General features: G+C 47.2%; 1 protein-coding gene across 4 annotated transcripts in view; it reads right to left on the reverse strand.

Annotated features, from left to right (window-relative positions):
* Positions 1–16126, reverse strand: part of wdr95 (WD40 repeat domain 95) — a 199440-nt gene that overhangs the window by 12640 nt on the left and 170674 nt on the right. For 3 of the 4 annotated variants that reach the window (XM_038819068.1, XM_038819070.1, XM_038819071.1), the window contains 3 exons: positions 15272–15367; positions 5885–5943; positions 2342–2483 (listed from right to left, as the gene is read on the reverse strand). In XM_038819068.1, the coding sequence (XP_038674996.1) occupies positions 2342–2483; positions 5885–5943; positions 15272–15367 (297 nt within the window). The remainder of the gene's footprint in view (positions 1–2341; positions 2484–5884; positions 5944–15271; positions 15368–16126) is intronic. The other variant, XM_038819069.1, reaches the window with a different exon arrangement.

Raw genomic sequence — 16126 nt, forward strand, 5'->3', positions numbered from 1 at the left:
AAGATAGATGAAAACATATTGCAATTAGATTGGTACTATGTTTTCTATGTTTCTAATGTAATTTTTACAGATCATGAAACACATTTCGATTCATATGACACGTAGTATTCCTACATCATAATCAGCCTTCCTACATTGGAACTGGACGCTATTTCCTGAAAACAGGTAGTAGAGATTATACAAGGCACCATACATGCACAATTAAACTGTTGCTATGCATGGATGAAAATCACCAATGACATACAGGCAAATATGACAGTGCAGAGTAAACTTTCAGCAGTCTTCCATGTATTGAAACTGAAAAAAATTATCAAAATGTCAAAATGATAACATATCAAGATTGTTGCTTCTGGCTTCATAACTTAGCTCCTCCTCTCTTTGGTTGCTGCTATCAATGAAGCTTTTTCTATGAAAAACTCTCTCGATATAAATGATGTGTAGAGCACTCTCATTGTTATCCATAACAAGCCTGCTTTCACCAACTCCCGATCAATATAAGCCCAGGATTCTGCACTATTTTGCTCTCGACAGTTTATGAAATTGGAGGGCCAACTAAGCAGCATATCATATGTTCAATAAAGCAAGGCTAGGTTGATCAAAACTCCACTGCCCACCCCATACAATTGTTACATCCTCTTTGTAGTTCTTTTTTCCTTTTTATTCCTTCCTCTAATATTTTTCGGCTGCTGAGTATTTTATTTTTGCTGTCTCTCCAGTTTGTCTCGGTGATTTTTTATTTATTCATCCTTAAACAGTTCTTCTCATTCAGAGAACTTAGCACCTGCTGAAGAATATATTCAGTAATCAGGAATGATGACTGTTAATATTCTCTGAGAATCTCAATGGATGTTTGGCAAGCAAACAGGAAATTGTGTCAAATCAAAATTGCATAAAATTGCAGTGTTTGCTATTTCTTGTTTCTACTGGTGAAAGTTGAATCTACTGTTGAATACAAGAATCTCTGAAAAAATGAGGGGCCATATCGCCTTTGGAGCGGCTATCACAGTCTGATTGCCACATCTCTCCTATGTCCTTACACTAAAACACAGCCACACCTGCAGAATAGCTCGGTCATGTGAGAGGATTTCAGGGCAGACGGACTGAAGCTATGCTTTTCTCTGTTATGGGTTGTTAAGCATGATAGAAAGGAAACTTCAAGGCTTCATAGACCCAAAGACCCCCAACCTGGGGGAGACACACAGCCTCCTCCCCCAGCCCAGCCTGAGCCCCCAACACCCATCTCCCTTGAAGGACCTGGTAATTAAACAACATCTGGTCAGCGGCTGCTGGGCCCTTGTACTCCCTGGAGGTAAATGGGGCGGGGGTACTCACCTCCTTGCTCCACTTGGGGCCCATGGCACCTGGTCCCCGTTCATCTGGACAAGTAGTGATTTGCACCCGGGTGACTTCCTGTTTGGAGTGGGGAGGGGGGGGGGGGGGTTGGAGAATACCGGGAGGACACTGCATTCAAGTTTAATCTCACTAATGAGGTTAAAATGAATACAAATGAGCTCTAATTAGGTTCTCGCCTGTTCTGGGTAAGATCCTGATCACACCAGCTGGAGCAAGCTGGGAGCATTGGAAACTAAGCATCGGAAGCTGATTAAGGGGCATCTTGACAAATACATGAATAGGATAGGAATTGAAGGATACGGACCCCGGAAGTGTGGATGATTTTAGTTTGGACGGGCAGCATGGTTGGCACAGACTTGGAGGGCCGAAGGGCCTGTTCCTGTGCTCTACTTTTCTTTGTTCTTTGTTCTTTTGCCTGGTGCAAATCCCGTTTCTGGCCTCTCCCAGAATTCTTCCCACATAGCGGAATTTGTACCAGGAGCAGTGCAGCTGGAGAATCTCCCTCCACAGGTGCGGCACTGATCATCCTATGGACGATGGCCTGGGGCGATGGTGGACACAAATAACTTCACACATCTTACAAGGGCATCTCCATCTTGAGGCGTCCTTGCATTCTAATCTCTCTGATTAGAAGCAGAGTGATTATCGGTCTGATCGCTTATCAACAGCACACAGATAAATGCAGCATAACAGCAACATCTGTCAGTAATCCCCCCCCCCCCCCCCCCCCAACCACCCGCCCCGCTCTGAGATAATCTCGCATTCTTCACCTGCAGGTTAAAAACTACAATTTTACTACCTCAAATAGGAAATTTCTGACCATATTTGTAAACTGTAAAAATAATTCATCATTTTTATGGACCTAACACTAATTACCATGTTCTTGCACGATTTAGAAAAATTGTTTATAATGTGGTACATCCATTAGTACAGGTATTATTCAATTGTTAGAAAAACACCAGAATAAAATAATGGTTGCAATGCTTACTTTTTGGTGGATGTACTTCTGGTCCATGAACAGCGAAGCCTTTTATACCATAAACATAAATATATCCAACAGAATCTGCTGCGTAAAGCAACGAATCATCGATCGACACAGCCAGGCTGCTTAATTGAGATTTCACTTTGGACTGAAGAGATAGAAATGTGTATTATCAGAATTCACAATGAAAATATCAAGGGGTAGATTGTGGGTGTAGAAATCCTTTGCTGTGTTTCAGTCTTTTTAAGCCAGTTACATGTCAGAAAAAGTGTAAAGGACAATGACACATTGCAATGCGAATCTATTATTGTCTTTCTCTTTATGATGGAATTGGGGTAAATGTGGGTCGGAATGCTTCATTTACTCTTTGACATGAAGCCAGAACAAGTTTATCTCACGGACTTTATATAAATTTGGCAGGGTAGTCTGCAGCTCAAAGTTAGTGAAAAAGAGGTCAGAACGAGAGACAAGAAATGGAATGTGACTGAACGGGAGGCGGGCAACACTTTGGTCCAAAGAGAACGGTCCCTGGTCTAAGTGTTGGGAGGGTGTCTCAAAATAGATACCAGTGGGAGGGAGGGGAAGGCTGGGCCTGGGCGTGGTTCTCTTCTTGCTCTTGGCCCACAGGGATTGTTCACAAGTTATTTTCAAAATTAAACTTACATTTACGTCTTCTGGCCACTCTGCAGTCTCACGCAGGTTTCACTGCTGAATTTGGGGCTATGCTATCATCCCATGAGTTCTCATGAAAATGGGGGCAAATTTGTGGGGCTGTGATTTTACTACGTCGAGTATCCTCAAACCTGCCTGGGCAAATGATCCTGCTGCACGTGATCTGAGGTCAGTTAAGGATGTAATGCGGGCTTTTACAGAATGACTGGGGAATGTAGTGTACCCCACCTGCAAACACTCACTCTACCCTGTCTGCAAACTCCCTCTCACACTCTACCCCGCCTGCAAACTCCCTCTCACACTCTACCCCAGCTACAAACTCCCTCTCACACACTACCCCACCTGCAAACTCCCTCTCACACTCTACCCCAGCTACAAACTCCCTCTCACACTCTACCCCGCCTGCAAACTCCCTCACACACTCTATCCTGCCTGCAAACTCCCTCTCACACTCTACCCTGGCTGCAAACTCCCTCTCACACTCTACCCCACCCACAAACTCCCCCTCACACTCTACCCAGGCTGCAAACTCCCTCTCACACTCTATCCTGCCTGCAAACTCCCTCTCACACTCTACCCTGGCTGCAAACTCCCTCTCACACTCTACCCCGGCTGCAAACTCCCTTTCACACTCTACCCAGGCTGCAAACTCCCTCTCACATTCTATCACCACCATTTCGCTGGGTCAAAAGAGCACTAATCTATCATATTTTTTCAGGGTTAAAATTAAAATAAAATAAACTAATTAATTAAAGAACAAGCAAAGATATAACAAATTGTCAGCAACTTGTACCTCAAACCCAATTTTGTTTTACGTTTCATTGTTTTAAAAAAAATCTTCCCCCAACTACAATGTTTCAAACAGATTAACTTTCAGGATCACAGACAGCCTCAATACACAGTCATCTGAAATAAATGGGTTGAATTACAGGTCTGGGCGAATTTATCAATCTGAGTGGAATTACAATAAAAATGCTGCTTGCCAGACTATCATGTACATAAATTACACAGCAGATCTGCAGCTGAAAGGCTTGTCTCCTAACAAGTGAGAAACAATTAACCATCAAACAGGAGCACCATGTTAAACATGGAGATAATTTATTTGACTAAAGCTGCTTTCATCGAATCCCTACAGTGCAGAAGGAGGCCATTTGACCCATCGAGTCTGTACCGACCCTCTGAAATAGTACCCTATCTAGGCCCATGCCCTCTTGGCCACGCCACACCTTATCCCCTGAATCCAGTAACCCCAACTAATCTTTTAGATACTTAAGACAATTTAGCGTGGCCAATCCACCTAATCTGTCGATCTTTGGACTGTGGGAGGAAACCGGAGCACCCAGAGGAAACCCACGCAGATACAAGGAGAACGTACAACTTCCACACAGACAGGCCCAAGGCTGGAATTGAACCCTGGTCCCTGGTGGTGAGGCAGCAGTGCTAACCACTGTGCCACCGTGCCGCCCATATAATTACGGTGAGAGAATTGAGGAAATGTAGTTAAACCTTTAAAGAAAATGCTGCATATCTGTTACAACACTTTCTTTACAAAGGAAACTAAAAATACATATTTCTAACCAGTTTAAGTGCGAGCGGGAATTTCTGTTCCCTTTCATCTCGGGGGAGTATGGCGGTGAAAGTGGAAAATATCGTGAGAAGGCCTAAGTCGTGTTTCATGTTGATGTAAATGCACGTTGCAATCGTGTTCTCCCCCCACCTACCTGCATTTCCCACTGTTCAACTATGGGAATCTCACATTACATTAGCATATCTTTATCAGGCCCATACGCCAGAATCATAACCCCAAGTCATATAATGCGTCCATAACAGCGTGATGTCAGAACGGTGGGATGTACAACAGGTTTCAATTGGTATGCACCTAGTGAGCAGAACTCCGAGGGGAGTTCAGAGGTGAACGCAGCATTCGCAAAGCGTCTCCGGACCTTCAGGGGGAGCGGGCAACAGGGGTTGAGTCAGGGAGGCGATGACGAGAAAATGAGCAGGGGAGTGGACAGGGGAAGTGAGTAGGGGGAAGTGAGTTGGGGACAGATGGAGGAAGTGAGTCGGGCGGACGGGGTGGGGGGGGGGGTGTGGTGTCGAGGTGGATGGGTTGAGTGGGGGGTGCTTGGGGCACAAGGATGAACTTGGGTACAGAATGTTTCCTGGTCTGGCAGCCAAGACTTTGCACTGAACTCCAAAGAGTGCTAGCAGGGGCAGCTTTCAGATATGGCACCCGGATTACTGAAGTGCTGAGGTGATAGCGGGGTGGGTGAATCAGGAGCTGAATGCCAGCGAAACGATATGGAACTCATGCCTACCAATCGTTTTGGCTGCGTTTCACACAATATGGCGGAAAAAGCCACCATTGCTGTCGGTGGGCTGGTTCTCCTGCTCAGCATTGCCGATATCAAAGGCGATTCTGCCAGTGATTACATTTTAAGATAAAAATAATTGACATTAGAATCTATATAATTCCTAAACTGCAGAAGCAGGCCAATTGGCTCATCAAATCTGCACCTACCCTCTGAAAGAGGACCCCACCTAGGCCCACTCCCCAGCCCCATCCCCACAATGCCATAACCCCCGTTAACCTGCACATCTTTGGACACTAAGGGGAAATTTAGCATGGCCAATCCACCTAATGAACACATCTTTGGACTTCTCAATGCATTAGTTAAAAGAAATGTTTTCAAAATTCACATTTCACAGATAGGAAGTAAGTACTTTATCAGTGCAAAATTTCACATTGAAATTAATATCGCCCTATATGGAGATCTTCCACAAGAAATATTAAACACTTCCAAGTGATGTATGAACCATTTATTTGCTAATCGCTGAGTGACTGAAGATTCAGAAATGTCACGTGTTATAACTCACAGCAGTAAAAATACCGAAGAGCTGTCCACCGTGAAACAGATTCCAGAATGCAAGAGAGCCTATATAAGCATAAAACAAACACAAATTAAAAACACGATAGAGAAAAGTTGACAATGATAGGAACATTGGGCTGAGGAGCAGGAGCAGGCCATTTGGCCCTGCAAGCCTGCTCTACCATTTGATAAGATCATGGCTGATCTGATATGGTCTGAACTCCTGCTCCCCACATCCCTGTGGGTTCATGTACATCAAAAATCTTTAATGCTCTATCTACAATGTACATTGTAGTATATTATTGACAGTTGAAGGACAAGTCCCACTAGATTCGCTAATACAGGCTTGGTATGAACAAAAATATTGCAGAGAATAGTGAATTCCACTGTCCGTAATATCCAGTGGAAAGGGTGGATTTTCCTGAGCTGTGGCCTACAATTTCGGTCGACCACTTCAGAAGTTCACTTCACCATTATCATCACCTCATTGGCTGCTCCTCCGATCAGGTTTCATAAAGATTTCAGAGTGCATATAAAATGTTCTACTCAGATCAGGAAGGCAAAGAAGAGACTTAAACACAGCAGCAACTTTAAAGTGGTAAAGACAATGATAGTGCTGTCAACCTCTGCCATGGCCGGCGCGGAGAAGAACCCCCCCTGCGCATGCGCTGGGATGACGCCAGCACACGCTGCCGCTCCTGCGCATGCGCCATATCGCGCTGGCCGACGGAGGCCCTTCGGCACGGCGCCAAGCCCTTCCATGCCGGCTGGCGCAGCGCCAACTCTGCCGGTGCCGGCCTAGCCCCTGAAGGTGCGGAGGATTCTGCACCTTCCGGATGGCCCGACGGCGGAGTGGTTCACACCACTCCTCGGCGCCGGTACAGCCCTCCCCGCCGGGTAGGGGAGAATCCCGCCCAGGATGTGTTGGAAATGCTCAGCTGGTCTGGTAGCATCTGTGCAGTGAGAACCACTGGTCAGTGACCTGAAGCATTAACTCTGTTTCTCGTCTCACAGATGCTGCCAGGCGTGCTGAATATTTCCAGCATTTTCTGTTTATATTTCAGATTTCCAGCAGTACTTTGATCTCCTATTATATGCTCATTTAAAATGAGAAAATGTTTATCACAACGGAAAGTGTCATTTCTCTGTTGTGTGGCTAGAAATAACAGAGTATTTCAGGTGAATTGGTTTGTGCTAGTTTACTGGAAGGCAAACCAGGAGTTATGTGCCAATAGAGTATGTCACTGTTAGTTCAAGATATCTCGTTTGTACATTGGATTGTTGTTTGTGAACCGAAAAGCAAAATCACAAATAAGAACATAATAACTAGGAGCAGGAGTGGGCCATCTAGCCCCTCGAGCCTGCTCCGCCATTCAATGAGATCATGGCTGATCTTTTGTGGACTCAGCTCCACTTTCCTGCCCGAACACCATATCCCTTAATCCCTTTATCCTTCAAAAATCTATCCATCTTTACCTTGAAAACATTTAATGAAGGAGTCTCAACTGCTTCACTGGGCAAGGAATTCCATAGATTCACAACCTTTTGGATGAAGAAGTTCCTCCTAAACTCAGTCCTAAATCTACATCCCCTACGGGGAAGGCTGGGATGAACCGGTTCCTTGATGGACTGGACATACCAGTCGTGGGAGAGGGCAGGAAACGGGATCTGGAAGCACCACTAGCACTGGGAGAGATCATGGACAGCATTAGCTCCATGCAGACGGGGAAGGTGCCGGGACCGGACGGATTCCCGGCGGACTTCTACAAAAAATTTGCGATAGCGCTGGCCCCGCACCTGCGGGAGATGTTCACAGACTCGCTAGCTAGGGGCACGTTGCCACCCACGTTAGCACAGGCCTTAATCTCGCTGATACCTAAGAAAGACAAAGACCCAACGGAATGTGGGTCATACAGACCCATATCTCTGCTGAACGCAGACGCCAAAATACTGGCCAAAATCCTAACCAAAAGGCTAGAAGACTGTGTACCTGAGGTGGTCACAGAGGACCAGACGGGCTTCGTCAAAGGTGGACAGCTCACCTCGAACATCAGGCGCCTGCTGAACGTAATAATGACCCCCTCCGAGGAGAGAACACAAGACGTGATCGTCTCCCTGGACGCAGAAAAGGCCTTCGACAGAGTCGAATGGAAATACCTCATAGAGGTACTGGAGCAGTTCGGGCTTGGAACAGGGTTCACCGCTTGGGTAAAGCTCCTATACAATGCTCCCATGGCGAGCGTACGGACCAACAATACCAACTCCCAATACTTCCAGCTGCACAGGGACACCAGACAAGGATGCCCACTGTCCCCGCTGCTGTTTGCACTAGTAATCGAACCGCTAGCAATCGCGCTCAGGGCAGCAAAAAATTGTAGGGGGATCCAAAGGGGAGGCAGAGAGCACAGAGTCTCACTCTATGCAGATGATCTGCTCCTCTATATCTCGGACCCACAAAGCAGCATGGACGGAATCATCGCGCTCCTGAAAGAGTTTGGAGCCTTCTCGGGCTACAAACTCAACATGAGCTAAAGCGAGATCTTCCCAGTACACCAGCAGGGGGGGGGGGGGGGGGGGGGGGGGGGGGGGGGGGGGGGGGGGGGGCAGCACTAAAGGGGCTGCCGTTCAAACAAGCCGATATAAATTCCGCTACCTGGGGATCCAAATAGCCCATGACTGGAAAGGGATCCACAAATGGAACCTCACCAGCCTGACGGAGGAAGTTAAAAAGGACCTGCAAAGATGGAACACACTGCCACTCTCCCTCACGGGGAGAGTCCAGATGATCAAAATGAACGTACTGCCCAGGTTCCTCTTCCTGTTTAGATCCATTCCGATCTACATCCCCAAGGCCTTCTTCAAAGTGCTGGACAAACTTATCATGGCGTTCGTATGGGGGGTAAAAATGCTAGGATCCCAAAGAAGATCCTACAAAAAACAAAATCCAGGGGGGGGGCTAGCTCTCCCGAATCTACAATTCTACCACTGGGCGGCAACAGCCGAGCGAGTAAGGGGATGGATCCAGGATCCAGAAGCCGAGTGGGTGCGTGCGGAGGAGGCCTCCTGCATGGGGACCTCCCTCCGGGCCCTCGCCACGGCAGCACTCCCATCCCCACCCAAAAAACACTCCAGCAGCCCAGTGGTGACAGCCACCCTCCAATCCTGGAACCAACTGCGGCAGCATTTTGGCCTGACCAAAATGTCGAACAGGGCTCCCATCTGCAACAACCATAGGTTCACACCAGCACTGACTGACGCCACCTTCAAAAGGTGGAGGCAGGACGGGGGGACACTGACAGTCAGGGACCTACACACAGACGACAGGATCGCAACACTGGACGAACTGACAGCGAAATTTCGGCTAGCTGGGGGGGAACGAGCTGCGGTACCTCCAGCTCAAAAACTTCCTACGAAAGGAGACAAGGACGTACCCACAACCGCCACGACAGACACTATTGGAAGACCTACTGGACGCAAGTATCCTAGAGAAAGGGAACTGTAGCGACTTGTATGACCGACTGGTAAAAAGGGACGACACCGTACTGGACGCAACAAGAAGGAAATGGGAGGACGACCTGGGGATGGAGATAGGGTGGGGACTCTGGAGCGAAGCACTACATAGGGTCAACTCCACCTCCACATGCGCAAGGCTCAGCCTGACGCAACTAAAAGTGGTACATAGAGCCCACTTAACGAGAAACCGTATGAGTAGGTTCTTCCCGGAGGTGGAGGACAGATGCGAACGGTGCCAAAGAGGCCCGGCCAACCACGCCCACATGTTCTGGTCTTGCCCCAGACTTGTGGAGTACTGGACAGCCTTCTTCGAGGCTATGTCCAAAGTGGTGGGGGTGAGGGTGGAGCCATGCCCGATAGTGGCGGTCTTTGGGGTTTCAGACCAGCCAGATCTATTCCTGGGGAGGAGGGCGGATGCCCTTGCCTTTGCCTCCCTGATCGCCCGCCATAGAATCCTGTTTGGCTGGCGGTCAGCAGCACCGCCCAGAGCTGCAGACTGGCTGTCCGACCTCTCGGAATCTCTCCAAATGGAGAAAATCAAATTCGCCATCCGAGGGTCGGACGACGGCTTCCACAGAACGTGGGAGCCATTCATGCAATTGTTCCAGGACCTGTTTGTGGCCAACGAACAAGAGGAAGAATAGTCGGGTGGCCAAGAATCAGGGGAAAATGGACGGGAATCGGGGGAAGGTTGGGGGGGGGGGGGCTACGGGTTCGTTATGGGGGTTTGATGGCTAGCTAAGGCCCAAACTGTAAATAAATGCCTACAAACATGTGCCTCGGCCATATTGGGGAATGTAAAATATGTATGCCGGCTAAAGGGGGGAGGCCACAGTTATTATTACGAAGATGCTTACCTGTAAATATATATAGAACATAGAACATAGAACAGAACAGCACAGAACAGGCCCTTCGGCCCTCAATGTTGTGCCGAGCCATGATCACCCTACACAAACCCACGTATCCACCCTATACCCGTAACCCAACAACCCCCCCCCCTAACCTTACTTTTATTAGGACACTACGGGCAATTTAGCATGGCCAATCCACCTAACCCGCACATCTTTGGCCTGTGGGAGGAAACCGGAGCACCCGGAGGAAACCCACGCACACAGGGGGAGGACGTGCAGACTCCACACAGACAGTGACCCAGCCGGGAATCGAACCTGGGACCCTGGAGCTGTGAAGCATTTATGCTAACCACCATGCTACCCTGCTGCCCCAAATGTTAATTTTTGCGTGTTCCTTTTTTTTCTCTCTCTCTCTAACAATTTGTAATTTGTTCAATATAAAACATGAAAACTGAATAAAAAACATTTATTAAAAAAAAAATCTACTTCCCTTTATTTTGAGGCTATGTCCCCTAGTTCTGCTTTCACCTGCCAGTGGAAACAACCTCCCCGCATCTATCCTATCTATTCCCTTCATAATTTTATATGCTTCTATAAGAACCCCCCGCATCCTTCTAAATTCCAATAAACACAGTCTCAATCTACTCAATCTCTCCTCGTAATCCAACCACTTCAGCTCTGGGATTAACCTCGTTAATTTCGTTAAGCCCGCTTGCCGGAGTTAGCGCCGGCTGACGCGTCATATGACGTCAACCGCGCATGCGCGGATTGGAAGACTCCAACCCGCGCATGCGCGGATGACGTCATCGCGTATTTGCGCGAAACCCGCGCATGCGCGGGCCGGGATGCCCCTCAGCCGCCCCGCGAATGGATACTGCGGGGCGGCGGAAGGACAAATAGTGCGCGGGCACGGGCCCGCTGCCCGCGATCGGTGCCCACCGATCGCGGGCCCATGGCACCCTTGGCACGGCCGTGGTACTGCCGTGCCAATCGGTGCCATGGTTATAAAAAGCGAGTTGTTCCCGCCGTTTTTACGATCGGCCAGACCAGTTCTGTTTGCCGTTCGTAAAAACAGCGTAAAGGGCTGGGACTTTGGCCCATCGAACAGCTGTGAATCGCTGCCGGCCGTAAAAAAACGGCGGCAGCGATTCGTGTCGGGAGTTGGGCGGGGCGGGGGGGGAGAATAGCGGGAGGGCGGGAAAAATGTCGGGAAGGCCCTCCCGCTATTCTCCGACCCGTCGTGGGGGTCGGAGAATTTCGCCCAGTTAATCTCCTCTGCACACCCTCCAGTGCCAGTACGTCCTTTCACAGGTAAGGAGACCAAAACTGAACACAATAACACAATTCTCCAGGTGTGGCCGCACTAACACCTTATACAGTTGCAGCATAACCTCCCTAGTCTTAAACTCCATCCCTCTAGCAATGAAGGACAAATCTCCATTCGCCTTCTTAATCACCTGTTGCACCTGTAAACCAACGTTTTGCGACTCATACACTAGGCCACCCAGGTTCCTCTGAACTGCAGCATGTTTTAATATTTTATCATTTAAATAATAATCCCTTTTGCTGTTATTCCTACCAAAATGGATAACCTCATATTTGTCAACATTGTATTCCATCTGCCAGAACCTAGCCCATTCACTTAATCTGTCCAAATCCCTCTGCAGACTTCCAGTATCCATAGAACATAGAACATAGAACATTACAGCGCAGTACGGCCCCTTCGGCCCTCGAAGTTGCACTTTTTGCTTTACCATCTTAGTGTTGTCTGCAAACTTGGACACATTGCACTTGGTCCCCAACTCCAAATCATCTATGTAAATTGTGAACAATTGTGTGCCCAACGCTGATCCCTGAGGGACACCACTAGCTACTGATTGCCAACCAGAGAAACACCCATTAATCCCCACTCTTTGCTTTCTATTATTTAATCAATCCTTTATCCATGCTACTATTAAATAACACCCTTTTTGACTCACCAGGGTACACTGTCCTTCCGAACTCTCCTTGATCTCTTTGACACCTTGCAGACGGATTGTGCACACCGTCCTCCTCCAACTTCAAGTTGTTCATCTCAGTGAGGTTTATTTTGCTTAGTTCCATCTTACTTAGCTGATCGTATCTATAGCATTTCCAGCAATTACTTCTCTTTCTCCCGCTGCTTCAAGGCTTTCCCAGGGACCAGCTGTTGGATCACTCCATTTTTTTCATTTACAAAAAACAAAGAACAAAGAAAAGTACAGCACAGGAACAGGCCCTTCGCCCTCCAAGCCTGTGCCGACCATGCCGCCCGTGTAAACTAAAATCTTCTACACTTCCTGGGTCCGTATCCCTCTATTCCCATCCTATTCATGTGTTTGACAAGATGCCCCTTAAATGTCACTCGTCCCTGCTTCCACCACCTCCTCCGGCAGCGAGTTCCAGGCACCCACTACCCTCTGTGTAAAAAAACTTGCCTCCCACATCGTCTCTAAACCTTGCCCCTCGCACTGAGGAATTGAACAAACGAATGTGATACAAAATGGGATAATTAGTTAGGATAATGTAGAGGATACCCGGGTATAGGAGCCGGAACAAAGGAACTGAGCAAAGCTTGGCCAGGAAGGGGGGAGGGGCGGTTGCTAGGATGAGAATGCTGAGCGAAAGGGGCCCCCAAGGGCTGAAGAATGTGAAGTGAGCCAATCAGGATATATGGCCAGGTCAGGAAGTGTATAGGGATGACCTATGGAAATCTTGCATTCATTACTGTTGCCTTATTTGGTCATGTGTGTGAAACTTGATGCAACTTGAATGTATCTGTACAGACATGCTTCGTGCTTTTCGCTCACTCTCGCTGTTGAAGATCCAGGAGACACAGATTGTGTCCTGTGCTTTTAATAGAGTGAGTCACCCCAGCAAGCTGGTTAAAATAAACAATAATTGATACCTGCAAATCCGTCTCAAATTTTATTGAGACCAGACTGACAGCAAAAGAATCAGGATTGTCAGCACCTTAAACCTATGCCCCCTAGTAATTGACCCCTTTAACCTGGGAAAAAGCCTCTGACTATCCACTCTGTCTATGCACCTCATAGGGCAGCACAGTAGCATTGTGGATAGCGCAATTGCTTCACAGCTCCAGGGTTCCAGGTTCGATTCCGGCTTGGGTCACTGTCTGTGTGGAGTCTGCACATCCTCCCCGTGTGTGCGTGGGTTTCCTCCGGGTGCTCCGGTTTCCTCCCACAGTCCAAAGATGTGCAGGTTAGGTGGATTGGCCATGATAAATTGCCCTGAGTGTCCAAAATTGCCCTTAGTGTTGGGTGGGGTTACTGGGTTACTGGGTTATGGGGATTGGGTGGAGGTGTTGACCTTGGGTAGGGTGCTCTTTCCAAGAGCCGGTGCAGACTCGATGGGCCGAATGGCCTCCTTCTGCACTGTTAATTCTATGTAAATTGTTTATAATTCTGTTGACCTCTATCAGGTCGCCCCTCAACCACCGTCATTCCAGTGAGAACAAACCGAGTTTATTCAGCCTCTCCTCATAGCTAATGCCCTCCATACCAGGCAACATCCTGGTAAATCTCTTCTGGATCTTCTCTAAAGCCTCCACATCCTTCTGGTAGTGTGGCAACCAGAATTCAACACTATACTCCAAGTGTGGCCTAACTAAAGTTCTATACAGCTGCAACATTACTTGCTAATTCTTATACTCAATGCCCCGGCCAATAAAGGCAAGCATGCCATCTGCCTTCTTGGCTACCTTCTCCACATGCGTTGCCCCTTTCAGTGACCTGTGGACCTGTACACCAAGATCTCTCTGACTGTCAATACTCTTGAGGGTTCTACCATTCACTGTATATTCCCTACCTGCATTAGATCTTCCAAAATGCATTACCTCACATTTGTCCGGATTTAACTTCATCTGCCACCTCTCCGCCCAAGTCTCCAAACGATCCATATCCTGCTGTATCTTCTGACAGTCCTCAGCGCTATCCGCAATTCCACCAACCTTGTGTCGTCTGCAAACTTACTAATCAGACCAGTTACATTTTCCTCCAAATCATTTATACATACTACGAACAGCAAAGGTCCCAACACTGATCCCTGCGGAACACCACTAGTCACAGCCCTCCAATTAGAAAAGCACCCTTCCATTGCTACTCTCTGCCTTCTGTCACCTACCCAGTTCTGTATCCATCTTGCCAGCTCACCCCTGATCCCGTGTGACTTCACCTTTTGTACAAGTCTGCCATGAGGGACCTTGTCAAAGGCCTTACTGAAGTCCATATAGACAACATCCACTGCCCTACCTGCATCAATCATCTTTGTAACCTCTTCGAAAAACTCTATCAAGTTAGTGAGACACGACCTCCCCTTCACAAAATCGTGCTGCCTCTTGCATTTGCTTCCAAATGGGAGTAGATCCTGACTCGAAGAATTCTCTCCAGTAATTCCCCTAACACTGACGTAAGGCTCACCGGCCTATAGTTCCCTGGATTATCCTTGCTCCCCTTCTTAAACAAAGGAACAACATTGGCTATTCTCCAGTCCTCCGGGACGTCACCTGAAGACATTGAGGATCCAAAGATTTCTGTCAAGGCCTCAGCAATTTCCTCTCTAGTCTCCTTCAGTATTTTGGGGTAGATCCCGTCAGGCCCTGGGGACTTATCTAAATCCTCCCAATTAGCAACTGCAGATCTGAGATCCGTTTCTATATACACATTGATGATATCAGCTTGATTTCTTCACCATCTGTCTAACCGCTATAAAGTCTTGGATAGATTGCAATTTTCTCCAGCTAAACATTGGGAAGGCTAAAACATTCACCTCTGACCCTGTCACAAACATTGTGTCCTCATCCAAATACTTGACAGAAAAATCTGGAAGCAGTAGAATGAAAGTTAAAAAGCAAAGCAGCCACTGTGATACAAAGGGTCTAAAAATTGAGCACTTCACCCACACGGTGGGTTTGCAGACAGTAAAAAATATTTCCAGCAATTCATTCAGATATTCAGAGTTTGCATTTTTCTTGTTGCGAATTCCTTGCTTACCTTGGGAACCAGTAGCGACAAGTGAAGCTCCTAATTCAGCCTTCAGCACACGAGTCTTCAAGAATACGACTTTGTTGACACTCTTATCTACTGCTGCTGTGTGAACATCCAAAGTTGATTAAATCTAGAAGCGTTATACGATAAAATATGAACCAAATCTCATTATATGGTACCAGTGAATGATTGTCACAGATCTTGTTGCTTACTTGCTTCTTTTTGTTCAGATCTTTTCTGCCAAATTAGCAATGTTAATCAGTAACTCCTGTACTTTAAAGGCTTTACTGACCTATTCTCTAAAGCTATATTTATACTCTAGTCCCATGGCTTTATCAAATTGGAACTAAGTGGATTACAATTATATACATCACTCATTTCAGTTCATAGTCAAGTGATGAATAATTCAGTCAGGAAGACAGTGCGGACTGTTAAACATGATTGGCAGGACCTGGATGAGTAGGCCCACCCTCATTTCAGGCAGAGACAATATTTATCAGTAGTGGGAAGGCAGCACAGGCGGGAAACCCCAAATTGGCAGGACTACTTGGACATAGCGCTGAGATTAAATAGACCCTATCTTGACTGGTCCAAGGACCTTAACCCGTATTGTGGGTGTCATGAATTGATGCAATAGATGTAAATGCTCTTGAAAAGCAGATATGGTCGACATAAATGTCAAGATCTGAAGCTTTTTAAATGCTCAATCTTCCAACTTAATTTTAAATGCTCGGTCTTTAAACTTAAAAACTTAAAAAAATAATCTACAGCAAGAGCTAAAATAATGCTCTGCTGGACCACTTTGCTTGACAGTCTTAAGTTAGGAAGCAAAGTAACATTTGGTCATGCAGTTTCAATAGA

The sequence above is a fragment of the Scyliorhinus canicula genome, chromosome 14 (genome assembly GCF_902713615.1).
Source record: "Scyliorhinus canicula chromosome 14, sScyCan1.1, whole genome shotgun sequence".
NCBI lineage: Eukaryota > Metazoa > Chordata > Chondrichthyes > Carcharhiniformes > Scyliorhinidae > Scyliorhinus > Scyliorhinus canicula.